This window comes from Balaenoptera musculus, chromosome 8, assembly GCF_009873245.2.
Source record: "Balaenoptera musculus isolate JJ_BM4_2016_0621 chromosome 8, mBalMus1.pri.v3, whole genome shotgun sequence".
NCBI lineage: Eukaryota > Metazoa > Chordata > Mammalia > Artiodactyla > Balaenopteridae > Balaenoptera > Balaenoptera musculus.
This window is the reverse complement of record NC_045792.1, coordinates 62,104,305-62,118,967: the sequence shown is the minus strand read 5'-3', so window position 1 is coordinate 62,118,967 and position 14,663 is coordinate 62,104,305. Positions and strand designations below refer to the sequence as shown.

The following is a 14,663-nucleotide window of genomic DNA, read 5'->3' as shown; positions in this document are numbered from 1 at the left end:
AACATGGCCTTTACAGAATCATAGGAGATGGTACGTGTAGCAGATACTTTATCTAGTCTAGAAAGTAGAAAGGCAAGCTGGCTTAGAAACTTTGAAAAGTTATTTTGATCAATGAAATGTATTCATTAGCAGTTCTTCAAAGTCAAGGAATATTTGAATTTAAATAAGATTGAAATTAAACGGTTGAACTATGTGGTATATTGACCTGTTGCTGTGAGGAAAAAGTCAAGTTTTCTTAGTATTTTAGTTGAGTAAGATAAAAATTTTCTTTTCTTAACATATTAAATCTTAGTTCCCTGAGCCCATGTGAATCATGTGAAAATTTGGTGGTGCTTCCATGTTTATGGCACACTTTTATACTCCAATATTGAAGCATTGTAATCTAGCATATATGCCCAAGCATTCCATTTAAAATATCCTACTGGTTAAAAGCACAAGCTCCAGATCTAGGCTGCCTGGATTCTAATCCTGGCTTCACCACTTATAAGCCTTAGGACCTTGGGCAAGTCTCTAGGCCTCTGTTTCCTCATATCTAAAATGGGAAAAATAATGACATCAACCAAGGACTAAATGAAATCATGCATGTAACACTCTTGACATATAGTAAGCACTCATTAATGTTAGCTATTATTAATTTTATTATTATATTGCTAAAGAACTTGCATAGAATATTGCTAAAATTGCATGTTCTTTCCTGTCTGTTTTAAGGCTCCTTTGGGCATAGGTGTGGGAATAAACTAATGAACAAACAAAGAAATATCATTTTCAAAAGTGGGAAGACGATGCTTCCAACCTCATTTGCCCTCTGAGTTTGGTGAGATCCCTAGGGCACTGTGGTAGATTGGATTATTTTTCCCAATTATTTAAAATCTCTGTAAGGGATCTGTACATTCATACCCTTTGCCATGTGGTTTTTCTCCCTATTAGAGTAGATGTATATTTTCTCACCTCACTAATGTTGATCTTAGCTATATGACTGACTTTAGCAAATGAAATGTTAAGAGGTGTGATGTAAGCAGAGACCTTAAAAATGTTTGCATGATTTAGCTTGCTCTCTTGTATTTCTGCCACCTGCCATGAGAAGAACATGACTGCAGAAGCCACAGTTCCTGGAATTATGAAGATCTGTGGACAGACTTGAACCCAATACAAAGCCTGAAGTCTAGCCTAGCACCACCAAGCAAAAATTAATGTTTATTGTTATAACATACTGAGACTCTTATAGTTCTTTGTTAGGTAGTTGTACAGAAAAGAGTTAACATAGTAGGCCTAAACTGCTATCCTTGAAAAGGCCTGCTTGCCAGGTTGGCCCTTGGCTGGCTTTTGGGAACTTAGATTTTGGGACAGTTGCTACCATTAACTGATAAGAATGATTAATTGTGCCTAAACTGTGCAAACAATATGGTTTATGCTGAACACCTGCTTTCCTTCTGGGAGTCTGGGATTTTGCTAGGTGCTAGGCAGAGGTTGCCTACATGACCAGCTCCCAATAAAAACCCTGGGTGCTGAGTCTCTTCAAGCTTCCCTGGTTGACAGCATTTCACATGTGTTGTCACAACTTGTTGCTGGGGTAATTAAGTGCATCCTATGTGACTCCTGGGAGAGGACTCTTAGAAGCTTAAACATGGTTTCCACTGGACTTCTCCTCAAGTGTCTTTTCACTTTGCTAATTGTGCTCTGCATCCTTTCACTATAATAAATCATAGCAATGAGTACAACTATATGCTGAGTTCTGTGAGTCCTCCTAGTGAATAATGGAACCTGGGGACCTCCCAAACACAGTAGCATAGCTGCAGCAATAGCTGACTAATACAGGTACTAGTTATTCATTGTGCTAACATGAATTTTGACCTGTTGTTGTTTGATCTAATGCTATTGGCAGTTCCAGTTGCTAGTTTGGATTCATAGGCTTCCATAAACAATAAGGCTTTTGTCTGTACTTCTATTCCCAGTAGAATCTCCTGTGTAAGGCTTAGGTTTCACCATGGGTTTAGCCAGACGTCCATGGTTGAAGGGATATATTAGTGAATCCTTTCCAATCATTTCCCTACTCTCCCAAGCCTGGCTTCTGCTCAGCTCCCCTTAGAGATTATAGCTTCTAGTATATGCTATGTATATTTTCCCCTGTGGAGAACCAACCCATTGGGTTGGGTTATAAAAAATATTGCTTCAGTTTCAAATGTATTAATTTGGTTCCACTCATCTCTTATCCTGCCTTTATGCTATAATTGTCACATGTATTACATCTATGTAATTATAAACCCTACAAAACAATGTTTTAATTTTTGCCCTAAATAGTTGTATTTCCAAGAAATTAAAAGGAAAATTGTCTTTTATATTTACCCAGATATTTACCATTTCTGATGCTCTTCTTTCCTTTCTGAAAATCTAAGCTTCCATTTTGTATCATTTCCCTTCAGCCTGATGAACTTCCTTTGCATTTCTTGTATTGCATGTCTGCTAGTGATGAATTCTCTCAGTTTTCTTTTATCTAAAAATGTCTTTATTTTGTCTTAATTTTTTTAAAATTTTTATTTATTTATTTATTTATTATTTTTGGCCATGTTGGGTCTTCGTTTCTGTGCGAGGGCTTTCTCTAGTTGCGGCGAGTGGGGACCACTCTTCACTGCGGTGCGTGGGCCTCTCACTGTCGCAGCCTCTCTTGTTGCAGAGCACAGGCTCCAGACGCGTAGGCTCAGTAGTTGTGGCTCACGGGTCTAGTTGCTCCGCGGCATGTGGAATCTTCCCAGACTAGGGCTCGAACCTGTGTCCCCTGCATTGGCAGGCAGATTCTCAACCACTGTGCCACCAGGGAAGCCCTGTCTTAATTTTTGAAGGACGTTTTCTCTGTTTACACAGTTCTGGTTTGACAGGTAATTTTGGTCCACACTTTAAAGATGTTATTCTTCTGCCTTCTGGAATCCAGATTCTCTGATAAGAAGTCACTGATAATTTGAAGTGTTCTTTTCGTATATGTAATGTGTCACTTTTCTCTGAATGTTTTCGAGATTCTCTCTTTATCTTTGGTTTTCAGCAGTTTGACAATCATATTGCTAGGAATGTATTTCACATTTATCTTGCTTGGGATTTGCTGAACTTCTTGAATCTGTATTTCTGTGTTTTGCTAAGTTTGGGAAATCTTGTGATTACTTTTTCCTATTTTTTCCTGAGACTCTTAATTACTCATATGTTAGACCATTTGATATTGTTCAATAAGTCCCTGAGGCTGTATTGATTTTTTTCTATCTGTTCTTTAAATTGGATACATTCTATTGATCTATCTTCAGTTTTACTCTTTGCTCTGTTGTCTCCATGTTCCTGTTAAACCTATCTGGTGAATATTTAATTTCAGATATTATATTTTATTCTAAAATTTTCATTTGGTTCTTTTTATTATTTTTCTTTATGGAGAGCTGCTTTATTCATCAAATAAATTTTCACTTTACATCATTGATAATAGTGATCATAACTGCTTTAAAATCCTTGTTTGCTAATTCCAATATCTGGGTCATCTCAGGGTCTGTCTCTATTGATTGTTATTTCTGTTGAGGAATTTGAGGAATTTTGGATTGTATCCTAGACATTGGGAATGTTGTGTTGTACCGGCTCTTGATTTGACTATGTTCCTCCAAAAAGTGTTGACCTTTCTGTTTTAGCAGGCAATTAGTTGATTGGATAAAAACTGAAAATTGCCTCTTAGCCAACAGTTCAAATCTTAGGTTGGTTCATTTATCTTTAGCTGAGCAGAATTTAGGAGTCCCCCTTTCTGGCTATCTCCTTTAAGGAATTCCCTCACTATTCTTTGGTGTCTGTGGTTGCTTTGAATTCCATCCTTTAGTTCTTTAGATCAGAGAGAGAGAATTGTGAAAGCATCTGGGGTAGAGGGTGGGGGCACGTTGCCATCAAAGGAGCAACTTTTGACATCCCAACAGAAATAATGGAAGCCAGAAGACAAAGGAATTATATTGTTAAACTGCTAAATGGAAAACAATACAAAACAAAAAACCTGCCAACTTGGAATTCTGTATCTGGTGATAATTTCCTTCAAAGATAAAAATAAAAAGGTTTTCAAGTATGTAAAAGATGAGAGAATTTTTACCAGCCTATCTTACTATAAGAAATACTAAAAGAAAAGTTTCAAGGTGAAAGAAAATGATCCCAGATGAAAGTAACTGTAGGAAAATATGAAGGGCATTGGCAAGAGTGAATATGTGAATAAATATAAAATAATGTTGACTGTTTAAAACAGTAGCAATAATAATAAGAACTAAGCTTTCATCTCAATAAGCTAGAAAAAGAACATCAAATTAAGCACCCTCCTAACAAAAATAGTAGGAAGGAAATAATTTTAAAAAGAACATATTATGAATGATTTAATGCTAATACATTGGAAAATTTATATGAAATGGTCAAATTCCTTTAAAATACACAAAAATAGAAAATTTAAATAGTTCTATTCTTATTTTTAAAAAACTGAATTTGTAATTAAGAACTTGCTGGTGTAGAAAACTCCAGTCCCAAATGATTTCACTGGGTAGTTCTTCCAAATATTTAAGAAGGAAAGAGGAGAAAGCTTATGACACAAACTCTTGAGACTATTTCCCAATTCATTTATAAGGAAGGCATAACATTATGATCAAGTGTATAGTATATTCCAGGAATGTAAGTTTGGATTAACATCCAAAAATCCATCAATGTAATTCACCATATTAATAAGTAAAGGAGAAAAGCCATATAGTTATCTCAATAATTGTGAAAAAAGCATTTGATAAAATACAACACTCAAGCATGAGAAAAACCCTCAGCAGATTAGGGACAGATGGGAACTTTCTTTTACGTACTAAGGGATTTTTACCAAAAGAAAAGAAAAGAAAAGAAAACCCCTCTAAAGCTAATATAATTCTTAATGGTGAAATATTGAACACTTTTCCACTGAAGATAGGAGATAGACAAGGATGTCCTTTCTACTTCTTTTTAACATTGTACTACAGGTCTTAGCCAATGCAACAAGGCAAGTAAAAGAAATAAAATTATATAGATTGGAAAGGAAGAATAAAACTGTGGCTACCTGCAAATGCCATGGTTGTGTACATAGAAAATCCCCAGGAATCTTCAGAAATTGAACTTAAAGTGTAAGATGCAAGATTTGTATACAAAAAAATTAATTGTATTTTTATATACTAGCAATGAACAATTGGAAAACAAAGCTTTTTAAACCATTTAAAATATTATTGTAAAACATAAAATATTAGTGATAGATCTAACAAAATATATGTGAAATATATATATCAACCCCCACACCATGTTGCTGAGTAAAATTGAAGAAGGCTGACATATATGGAGAGATATACCATGTTCATGGATTGGAAGATTTGATACTATTAAGATGTCTCCCCAAACTGATTTATAACTTTAAAGCAACCCCAAGTGAAATCTAGGGCTTTTGCTTTTCTTTTTTTTTTTTTTTATAAATTTATTTATTTATTTATTTATTTATTTATTTTTGGCTGTGTTGGGTCTCCGTTTCTGTGCAAGGGCTTTCTCTAGTTGTGGCAAGCGGGGGCCACTCTTGATCGCGGTGCACGGGCCTCTCACTGTCACGGCCTCTCTTGTTGCGGAGCACAGGCTCCAGACGCGCAGGCTCAGTAGTTGTGGCTCACTGGCTTAGTTGCTCCGCGGCATGTGGGATCTTCCCAGACCAGGGCTCGAACCCGTGTCCCCTGCATTGGCAGGCAGATTCTCAACCACTGCGCCACCAGGGAAGCCCTGCTTTTCTGATAGAAATTGACAAGTTGATTCTAAAATTTATTTGGGAATATGTAAGACTTAGAACAGCCGAAATAACATGAAAAGAACAAAGTTGGAGAACTTATATGATCTGATTTCAACATTTACTGTGTAGCTTCAGTAATCAATACAGTGTGATATTGGTTTAAGAGTAGATAAATAGATCAATGAAACAAAATCGAGAGTCTAGAAAGAGACCTACACTTATGAGGTCAATTGATTTTTTACAGATATTTCAAAGCCATTCAATGGAGAAAGGATAGTTTTTTCAATAAATGGTGCTAGAATAATAGTACATCTATATGGGAAAATAATAACTTTGACCCCCCTAGCTTACACTGTATACAGAAATTAGTTTAAAAGCTAAACTATAAAGCTCTTATGAGAAAACATAGGATAATATCTTCCAGTCAGAGAGTAGTCAAAGATTTCTTAAAACACAGAAAGCCCTTTAAAAATGGATAAAATAGACTTCAGCAAAAGTAAACATATTAGCTCATCTAAAGCATATTAAGAAAAGAAATAGGCAAGCCACAGACAGGGAAAAAACATTTGCAATAAACATATCTGACAAAGGACTTGTATCCAGAATATAAAGACAATTCCTACAACTCAATAATAAAAAGACAACTCATTTTTTTAAATGGCCGTTAAGACTTGAACAGACACTTCAGATAGAAAGATATGTAAGTAGTCAATAAGCATATGAAAAAAAAGGGCAACATCATTAGTTATCAGGAAAATGCAAATGATATCAGGAAAAGTTACAATGACATATCATTACACTCTTTCTAGAATGCCCAAAATTTAAAAGGACTGACAACTCGAAATTTTAGCAAATATTGGAGCAACTGGAATTTTCCTACATTGCTGGTGGGAATACAAAATGGTGCAGTCCTTTTGGAATACAGTTGGGCAGTTACTTATAAAGTTAAGCATTTACTTACCATTTACCCAGCAATTCCAAATGTAAGTTCAAAAAAGGATTAGTAGAATATGTTTATAGCAGCTTTATATAAAAAAAGAGCCCCAAGCTGGAACAGCCCAAATATTCGTTAATAGAAGAATGGATAAACAAATAGTGACATATTCATACAATGGAATACTGCTTGACAATAAAAAGGAATGAACTACTAATACACAGATGAATCTCAAAAATGGTATAATACTATGAGAATCTATAATTATCTCAATAAAAATTTCAATTAAAAAAAGCATGTTAAGCAAAAGAAACAAGGCACAAAAGAGTACATACTGTATGTTATTTTGTTTATATGAAGTTTTAGAAAAAACAAAAGTAATTTATGTTGAAAAATGTCAGAACACTTATAGCCCCAGGATGGGAGGGAGTTGACTGGGATGTGGCATGAGGGAACTTCTTGGTGAATTGTTTTATTTCTTGATTGGGGTGTTGGTTATATAGCTCTATTCATTATCAAAACTCATCAAACTATATTTTTGAGATTTGCACATTCTACTGTATGTAAATTATACTTTAATTAAAAAGAAAAGAGAGATATTTATATCTTTCTCTAATTTACAAGTTAGATTTTATTTTCATTAACGCCATAGAAGGCCCTGCTCTTTATGTGGGTAGGCTTATATAAGAAATCTATGTTTGGAAGTCAATTTCTCTTCTTCCCTTTGCTTTTTTTTCCCCCTTCCTCTTCCTTCTGAAAACCACAGGAATGTGAGAGAAAGTGGGTGACCATTGCAAGTAAAACTATAGCTGAAAACTTACATCCGAATATTCTGTCACTTGGACCTTGTGCAGGCCTATAATTTGAATGTGTGACTCTAGAAATGGTTGCTATGGTGATAAACCACTTGACTTAAATAGCATGTATTTTACTCAAAATTCAGAGAAATGGTAACAGTTTCTAGTAATTGTGCACTGGTATTAACTTGCAGGGATATGCCTAGAGCTTACAGGTTTTGCATCCGTTATCACCAGATGAGTTCATCAAGTTAAAGTTATGCCAGTGAATAATGAAATATGTGTATTTAGCCCATTTTTTCTGGTTCTATATCTCCCCTTGCACACATGGAGCCCCCTTTTCAAGATTAATAATATCATCTGGAGAAATCAGGCCCAGGGTGCTGAACTACAAAAAGATGGAAGCAGAGGGAACCTTGTAAGGTCATCTTTTCTATCATTGTGCCTCTAGTAGGAATGACTATTCTTCAGCAGTCCCAAATGGTAAGAGTCTGTCAAAGATGAGGAACAACTGAAATGGTGCTTGGGGGAGCCCCTGGTGTAACCATCCTGACTGCAGCACTCAGAGATGCTGTCTAGCTTCACAGTGCTGAAATCTTACCCCTTCTGCATTTTAAAATTGTGATTTTATATATATATATATATATATGTGTGTATGTGTGTGTATATATACATATAAATATATATGTATATATATCGTCTTATTCTTTATATTTTTAGGTTGAAGAACTCTCTCATAAAGAACCTCCACCCATTAGCACATCAGTAGCCTGTCTGTAAACCTTCTCTGGTCCCTTTATATCTATTCAGACTGGTTGCAGTATTTCAGATATGAATTCTTCATGATAAATAAGGATAGAAGAATTTTTTTCTTTGATTTCTAAGATGCTTTCTGATGATAGCCAGGTTCTCTTGGTCACTGTGAAATGGTATATTACACCAGTATCTTTAGAGAACAGTTTACAATGATTTTTAGATCCTCTCTTGGAAAACAGTCTACAGTGTTTTTTAGATCCTCTTTTGGACCGATAATTATGACCAACAGTCTCATAATGATCATTTAGATAGACTCTTTCCCCCTAGAACTGAATATTGAAATTCCTCTCTCATCTTTCTCCCCCTTTGTACAATCTTATGGGAGCTCATCACCTTCTATACGCCTTTCATGACCTGGAAGATCTTAGTAACTTCTATAGCCTTGGCAATTTCACTTTCCATTTCTCTGTTCTATTACTTACAAAACTGTAAAATTGCATCAGTTACAGCATAGATCCCTGAAGAATCCCGTCAACTATGAGAGAAGAAAAATAGAAACTTAAAATTTAGGTAACCTATAACCTACAGAGGAAATCCTTTTAAAAATCCTAGAGAAAAGCCTAGAAGTTGGAATTTGCCTTGGCTGTTTATATTCCAAGGAGATGAGAGGCTTGCTCTTGGTGAAGAAAGCTGTAACTTGGCTTGAAGGGCACCGTGTGGGCCAGCCTGCATCCATGTTTTATTAGCATCAGAGAACAGTTTTAGTGAGGGGATATTTAAGAAGGGAGACTCAGTCTTTAGGAAAGCTCTTAGGATTCTGATTCCTAAATAATGGCATCCTAAACTTAACGAAACTGCAAATTAGCAAAGAGAAATGGTAAAGTACATACACACATAATATTTTACAAGGTACACACATATACACAGAAGCTTTTAAGCATTTGCAATAAATATTTGCATATAGGTAAATAGACTTGCATTGATGTTACCAGGGAGTTAAGGAAAGAACATTGTGATTTGTTTCCATGCAGCCAGTTTTAGGCTGATTTTGAAGCTCAATTAAAATATGGTTGACTAAAAATATTTGCAAACAATACTACCAACAAGGGATTAATTTCCAAAATATACAAACAGCTCATACAGCTTAATACAAAAAAAACCCCAAAGAACCCAATCAAAAAATGGGCAGGGGCTTCCCTGGTGGTGCAGTGGTTGAGAATCTGCCTGCCAATGCAGGGGACACGGGTTCGAGCCCTGGTCTGGGAAGATCCCACATGGCGCGGAACAACTGGGCCCGTGAGCCACAACTACTGAGCCTGCGCATCTGGAGCTTGTGCTCTGCAATAAGAGAGGCTGCGACAGTGAGAGGCCCACGCACCGCAATGAAGAGTGGCCCCCACTCACCACAACTAGAGAAAGCCCTCACACAGAAACGAAGACCCAACACAGCCAAAAATACGTAAATAAATAAATAAATTTACTAAAAAAAAAAAAAATGGGCAGAAGACCTAAATAGACATTTCTCCAAAGAAGACATATAGATGGCCAAAGACACAGGAAAAGATACTCAGTATCACTAATAATTATTAGAGAAATGCAAATCAAAACCACAATGAGATATCACCTCATACCAGTCATAATGGCCATCATTAAAAAGTGTACAAATAATAAATGCTGGAGAGGGTGTGGATAAAAAGGAGCCCTCCCACACTGTTTGTAGGAATGTAAATTGGTGCAGCCATTATGGAGAACAGTATGGAGATTCCTTAAAAAACTAAAAATAGAGCTATCATATGATCCAGCAATCCCACTGCTGGGCATATATCCAGAGAAAACCATAATTCGAAGAGATGCATGCACCCCTATGTTCATAGCAGCACTATTTAAAATAGCCAAGACGTGGAAGCAACCTAAATGTCCATCAACAGATGAATGGATAAAGAAGATGTGGTACACACACACACACACACACACACACACACGATGGAATATTACTCAGCCATAAAAAAAGAATGAAATAATGCCATTTGCAGCAACATGGATGGACCTAGAGATTATCATATTAAGTGAAGTAAGTCAGACAGAGAAAGGTAAATATGTAATATCACTTATATGTGGAATCTAAAAAAATGATACAAGTGAACTTATTTACAAAGCAGAAATAGACTCACAGACATAGAAAACAAACTTAGGGTTACCAAAGGGGATACTCGGAGCAGGGGGAGAGACAAATTAGGAGTTTCGGATTAACATATACATGCTACTATGTATAAAATAGGTAAACAACAAGGACCTACTATATAGCACAAGGAACCATACTCATATCTTGTAATAACCTATAATGGAAAAGAATCTGAAAAAGAATATATAACTGAATCACTTTGCTGTACACATAAAAGTAACACATTGTAAATTAACTATACTTCAATTAAAAAAAATAGATTCATGATAACCAAAAAAATGTTTGACTATATTAGTTTTAATATGTATTAAATACCAAACTGAAAAAGAAATAAGAAAATAGGTACTCATAATGTTGCTGGTAAGAGTATAAGTTGGTACAACTGCAGTAGAAGGCAATACGGTGATGTCTTTCAAAATCACAAATCCATACAACTTTTAACTTAGAAGTTCTACTTCTAAAATATATATCCTGTAGATATATTTACACATGTACACGATGACACAAGTACAAGGTTATTCACAGCAGCATTCTTTTTACTAGTTAAGATTGGAAACAACCTGAATGTCCATTATCAAGGAACTGGCTGCATAAATTATGGTACATTCAAACAAGGGAACACTGCATAGCTGAAAGAAGAATGAGAACTCTTTTATGTATTGACATGGAATGATGTTCAAGATAATTGTTAGTTTAAAAAAATCAAGGTGTAAAAGAGTGTTTACAGTGGGCTACCATTTGTGTAAAAAAGTGAGAGGAAAGTGCGTCAGTGTATGGATTAGATTGAACCATATAAAATTGCCATTATTAGGCTGTTTTGACCTGCAAAAATGATGACCACTTCCATTTGGTTCCACCTAATATTTGCTTGAAGTTACATAAAATCTCTTCGGAAATGTGCACTGTAAACTGGTAGTATTCATTGTCTTGGATGGGAGGCAGAGCTGAGTTAACTAGGGGGCAAGGAGGAGATTTTGAACACTGTGAATATTAAATCATGGGGATGTACTACCTATTTAAAAACTGATTCACTTAAAAATTATATATAAGTAAATAAAATAGATAAATGTGGCTGAGTAATATCATTTTCTCATCTTGCTCTAGAATGAGACTGAGAAATATCATGTTCCTACACTGAAGCAACCATACAGTTTAGTTTAGTTTCCTTTTTCCTTCCACTTTGCCAGAAGATTCTGCGAATTATCTTAAGATATCTTATCCAGGAAGAAATCAGAGCCTTTAGTGTTTTTGAAAAAATAGAAGACAATATCTATATCACTAATCCTACCCATAGAGACTTTCTGAGTATTTCTTCCCAATGACGTCAACTTCTGAGTCTACTTTAACGACTCAAGTACATTAATTAGCAAATGGAACAGTGAAGAAGAATGGAAATGTTAAACCAGATATGAATATGAACACGTTAAAAAGAAAATGACTGAGTCTCTATTCCCATTCTATAGATTATTTGTTGTAGTGGACATGACGAAAAGCATTTCCTCAACTACTCAGATGATAACTCAAGAGGTGGAAATGTCAAAAGAGAGAAGGTTAAACTTAGATTCACCTTGTAAAAGGATTTGTTTGTCAAGTGACTTAAATTTTTATGAATTGAAATGTCCAAGCTAGGGACCAGTTCTGTACTAAACAAAGCAGCTTGTCTTCAGCCAGACACTGGAACATCAGGGGTGTTGTACTCTCACCCTGTTGCTAAACGTAAGGAGTTTTCAAGGAGAAGACACAACCTGTATTACTGAAGGCTAACGCATTTTGTTTTCTGTTTCTTGAAAGAATACACAGAGAATCAACCCAGAAATTTTCCTGAGAAAATGAATCTATACAGAAAAGGACCTTTTTACATTTCCAAATTTACACAAATTAATTTTTCAATGTGCAAAATTACCAGCTCAAGAATTAGCATATACTGTTATAAAGTCATACAAAAATGATAGTCTGAAGAGGCACATATTTAAGGACTGTCTGCAGTAAGCAAACATCTCTTTTCTAGAAATATAGGTACCAAAAATCCATAAATGATCTGAGATTTTGCTGCAGCCCTGGGAGTTCATTTATTCATTGGACAAATATGTACTGCTACTGTGTATAAAACATGGTCACTTGTATCACAAGAGTGATCAAAAAACAACAATACACACACACACCAGGTTTATTTGTTTTGTGTTACATGTAATCTTTTCACATTCTTTGAAAATTGTTAACCTGATTATTAACTCATGTGTATGCTTTCAGTTAACCAGAGTATTAAACTTACGAGCCCTTTCCCAGCTCATTCTGTGTAAATGAGAACTCGCTGCATCTATAGCTCCATGTCTCATCCCCCATCCTGCTTGTGCAGGTCTCCTGAGACGTTCTCTGCTGTTTTAGAACTCTATGCCCAGCTTCATTTAATGGGAAGTGAGCATTTTTAAAATGGGTCTAAGGTCAAAATGGACTCTGCTTCCCTCACAACAGCAGGATTAGAGACCATTTCCTCTACTGTGGGGTGCAGTGACCTGAGAAAACACAATTGCCTGTTAAAATTCCTTCTACTTGTTTCGTGCTTTAAAGCTCACAGAGTACTTTCGTGGCCACCACCTTAGTTCATTCTCATAATAAGCCCATGTAGTAAATGTGCAAATACCATTTTCCTCATTTAACAGTGAGGCATCAAGACTACAAAAGGTCTTCAGACCTGCCCAAGTGGTGTGACTGGGGTTAGAAGCGAGTCCCTGGAATCAATGTAGAGAATGGTGAGCATGTGAGGAGTGGGCCACATGCAGTAACTTTATACCCAGGTTAGAAAGAATAATCATGATGTGCTTGTCAGGGAATCCATACAAATGTCAAAGCTCATCTAGAAATCCGTAAAGATGAATGATTACAACTATGTCCAGATGGACTTGCCTGTGTGAATGGTACCAGGTATTTACTTTCAGTTTTCAGGGCAGTGGATTTGAAGTTGTGCCTGTAGTTTGCTCTACCCCAGACACTAAACAATTCAGTTTTCTTGAAGGTGCTAAAGGAGCTTTCTTTGGCATTCAATAACAGTTTCACAGTGTGATTAGTTTATATCTCACATCGGAAGAGAGCTCCAACTTGCACATCCTAGACAACTTTGTAGCCCCTTGCTTCTTTGAATTGATGTGGATTGCTTTGTGTCTGCAAAATTAATCCAAGCCTTTTTTTTTTTAATTTCTAGTCCACTGCTTATGAGAAGACTTCTGTGCCCAGTAAGAAGGAAAACATGGACGACTTGGACATGAGTTACTCAAGTCACATATCTAGCAGGCTCCCTTCAGTTGAACTCAAGGGAGAAACAGAGAAACCCCCCGCGACTTCAAGCCAAGGAACAGCAAGCAAAGGCACTGCTAAATCCATTGCCCTGCCTAGAACCAAAAAGAAACTCTAACAACGCTGAACAGTACAGAAACAGAGCTGCTCTTTCTAGTGCAATGAGGGTTTAGGAGGGGAAAAGGACAATAGTATGCCGAGCTTTTAGCGTTTCAGCTGCTCTGAGCCCTGCCAAGTGTTTGCACCTGTTTTAAAATTGAAGCAGTCAACTCCAAAGTGGGGTTAAAGGACAGCCAGCAACAGGCTTGACGGCTTGTGCAGCTGAAATCAACTCAAGGTGTTTTCGAGAGTTGTTCAGAGGAGTGGATGCCCTCAAAGCAAGGCTGTGGGCACACTTGCCCAGTTGTACTTCAAATTCTTACATTTAGGCACAATTATTTATAGGGGAAACTGAGAGCCAGATATGGTAATGGAGGTTCCAAATGATTATGTGCACTTTGCACTAGAAGATTTGTTAGGAAATTACTAATAAACTTGTTTATAAGCGTAACAGCAGAAGTGCTTCAGCCATTCACGTGTGTTCTTGTGATTTTAGGTTGCTGTAGATTGTTTAAGACAGTTTATTTTAAATGTAGAAGAATAGATTTTGTAACTGTTTGCCATTAACATGCTGCTAAATTCCCAATGTATCGATTGAATCAATAAAAAACCAGATGTTACCCATGCACGTTAATTTTTACGTGAACAAGAGGTGACTATAATCAGGTCCTGTAAGCCCTAAAAAGCAAATTTTGAGCTTGGCTTGCTGCTGCAAAGGTAGGCACACATCTTTGGGGATGGTCATGAGGCTGGACACAGGGGAAGGTACATCATTCCTCTTAGTATTATAGGTCTCTCCTTTGCAGCTGGACAAATAGTTTTGTCATTCTA

The 14,663-nt window shown here is 36.3% G+C and overlaps 1 protein-coding gene across 5 annotated transcripts in view; it reads left to right on the top strand.

Annotated features, from left to right (window-relative positions):
• The window catches only part of STK33 (serine/threonine kinase 33), a 184,174-nt gene extending 169,737 nt beyond the window's left edge, over window positions 1-14,437 (top strand). For all 5 annotated transcript variants that reach the window (XM_036860126.1, XM_036860123.1, XM_036860125.1 and 2 more), the window contains one exon: window positions 13,642-14,437. In XM_036860126.1, coding sequence (XP_036716021.1) covers window positions 13,642-13,851 — 210 coding nt within the window. In that variant the 3' untranslated portion in view covers window positions 13,852-14,437. The remainder of the gene's footprint in view (window positions 1-13,641) is intronic.
• Window positions 14,438-14,663: the final 226 nt, after the last annotated feature.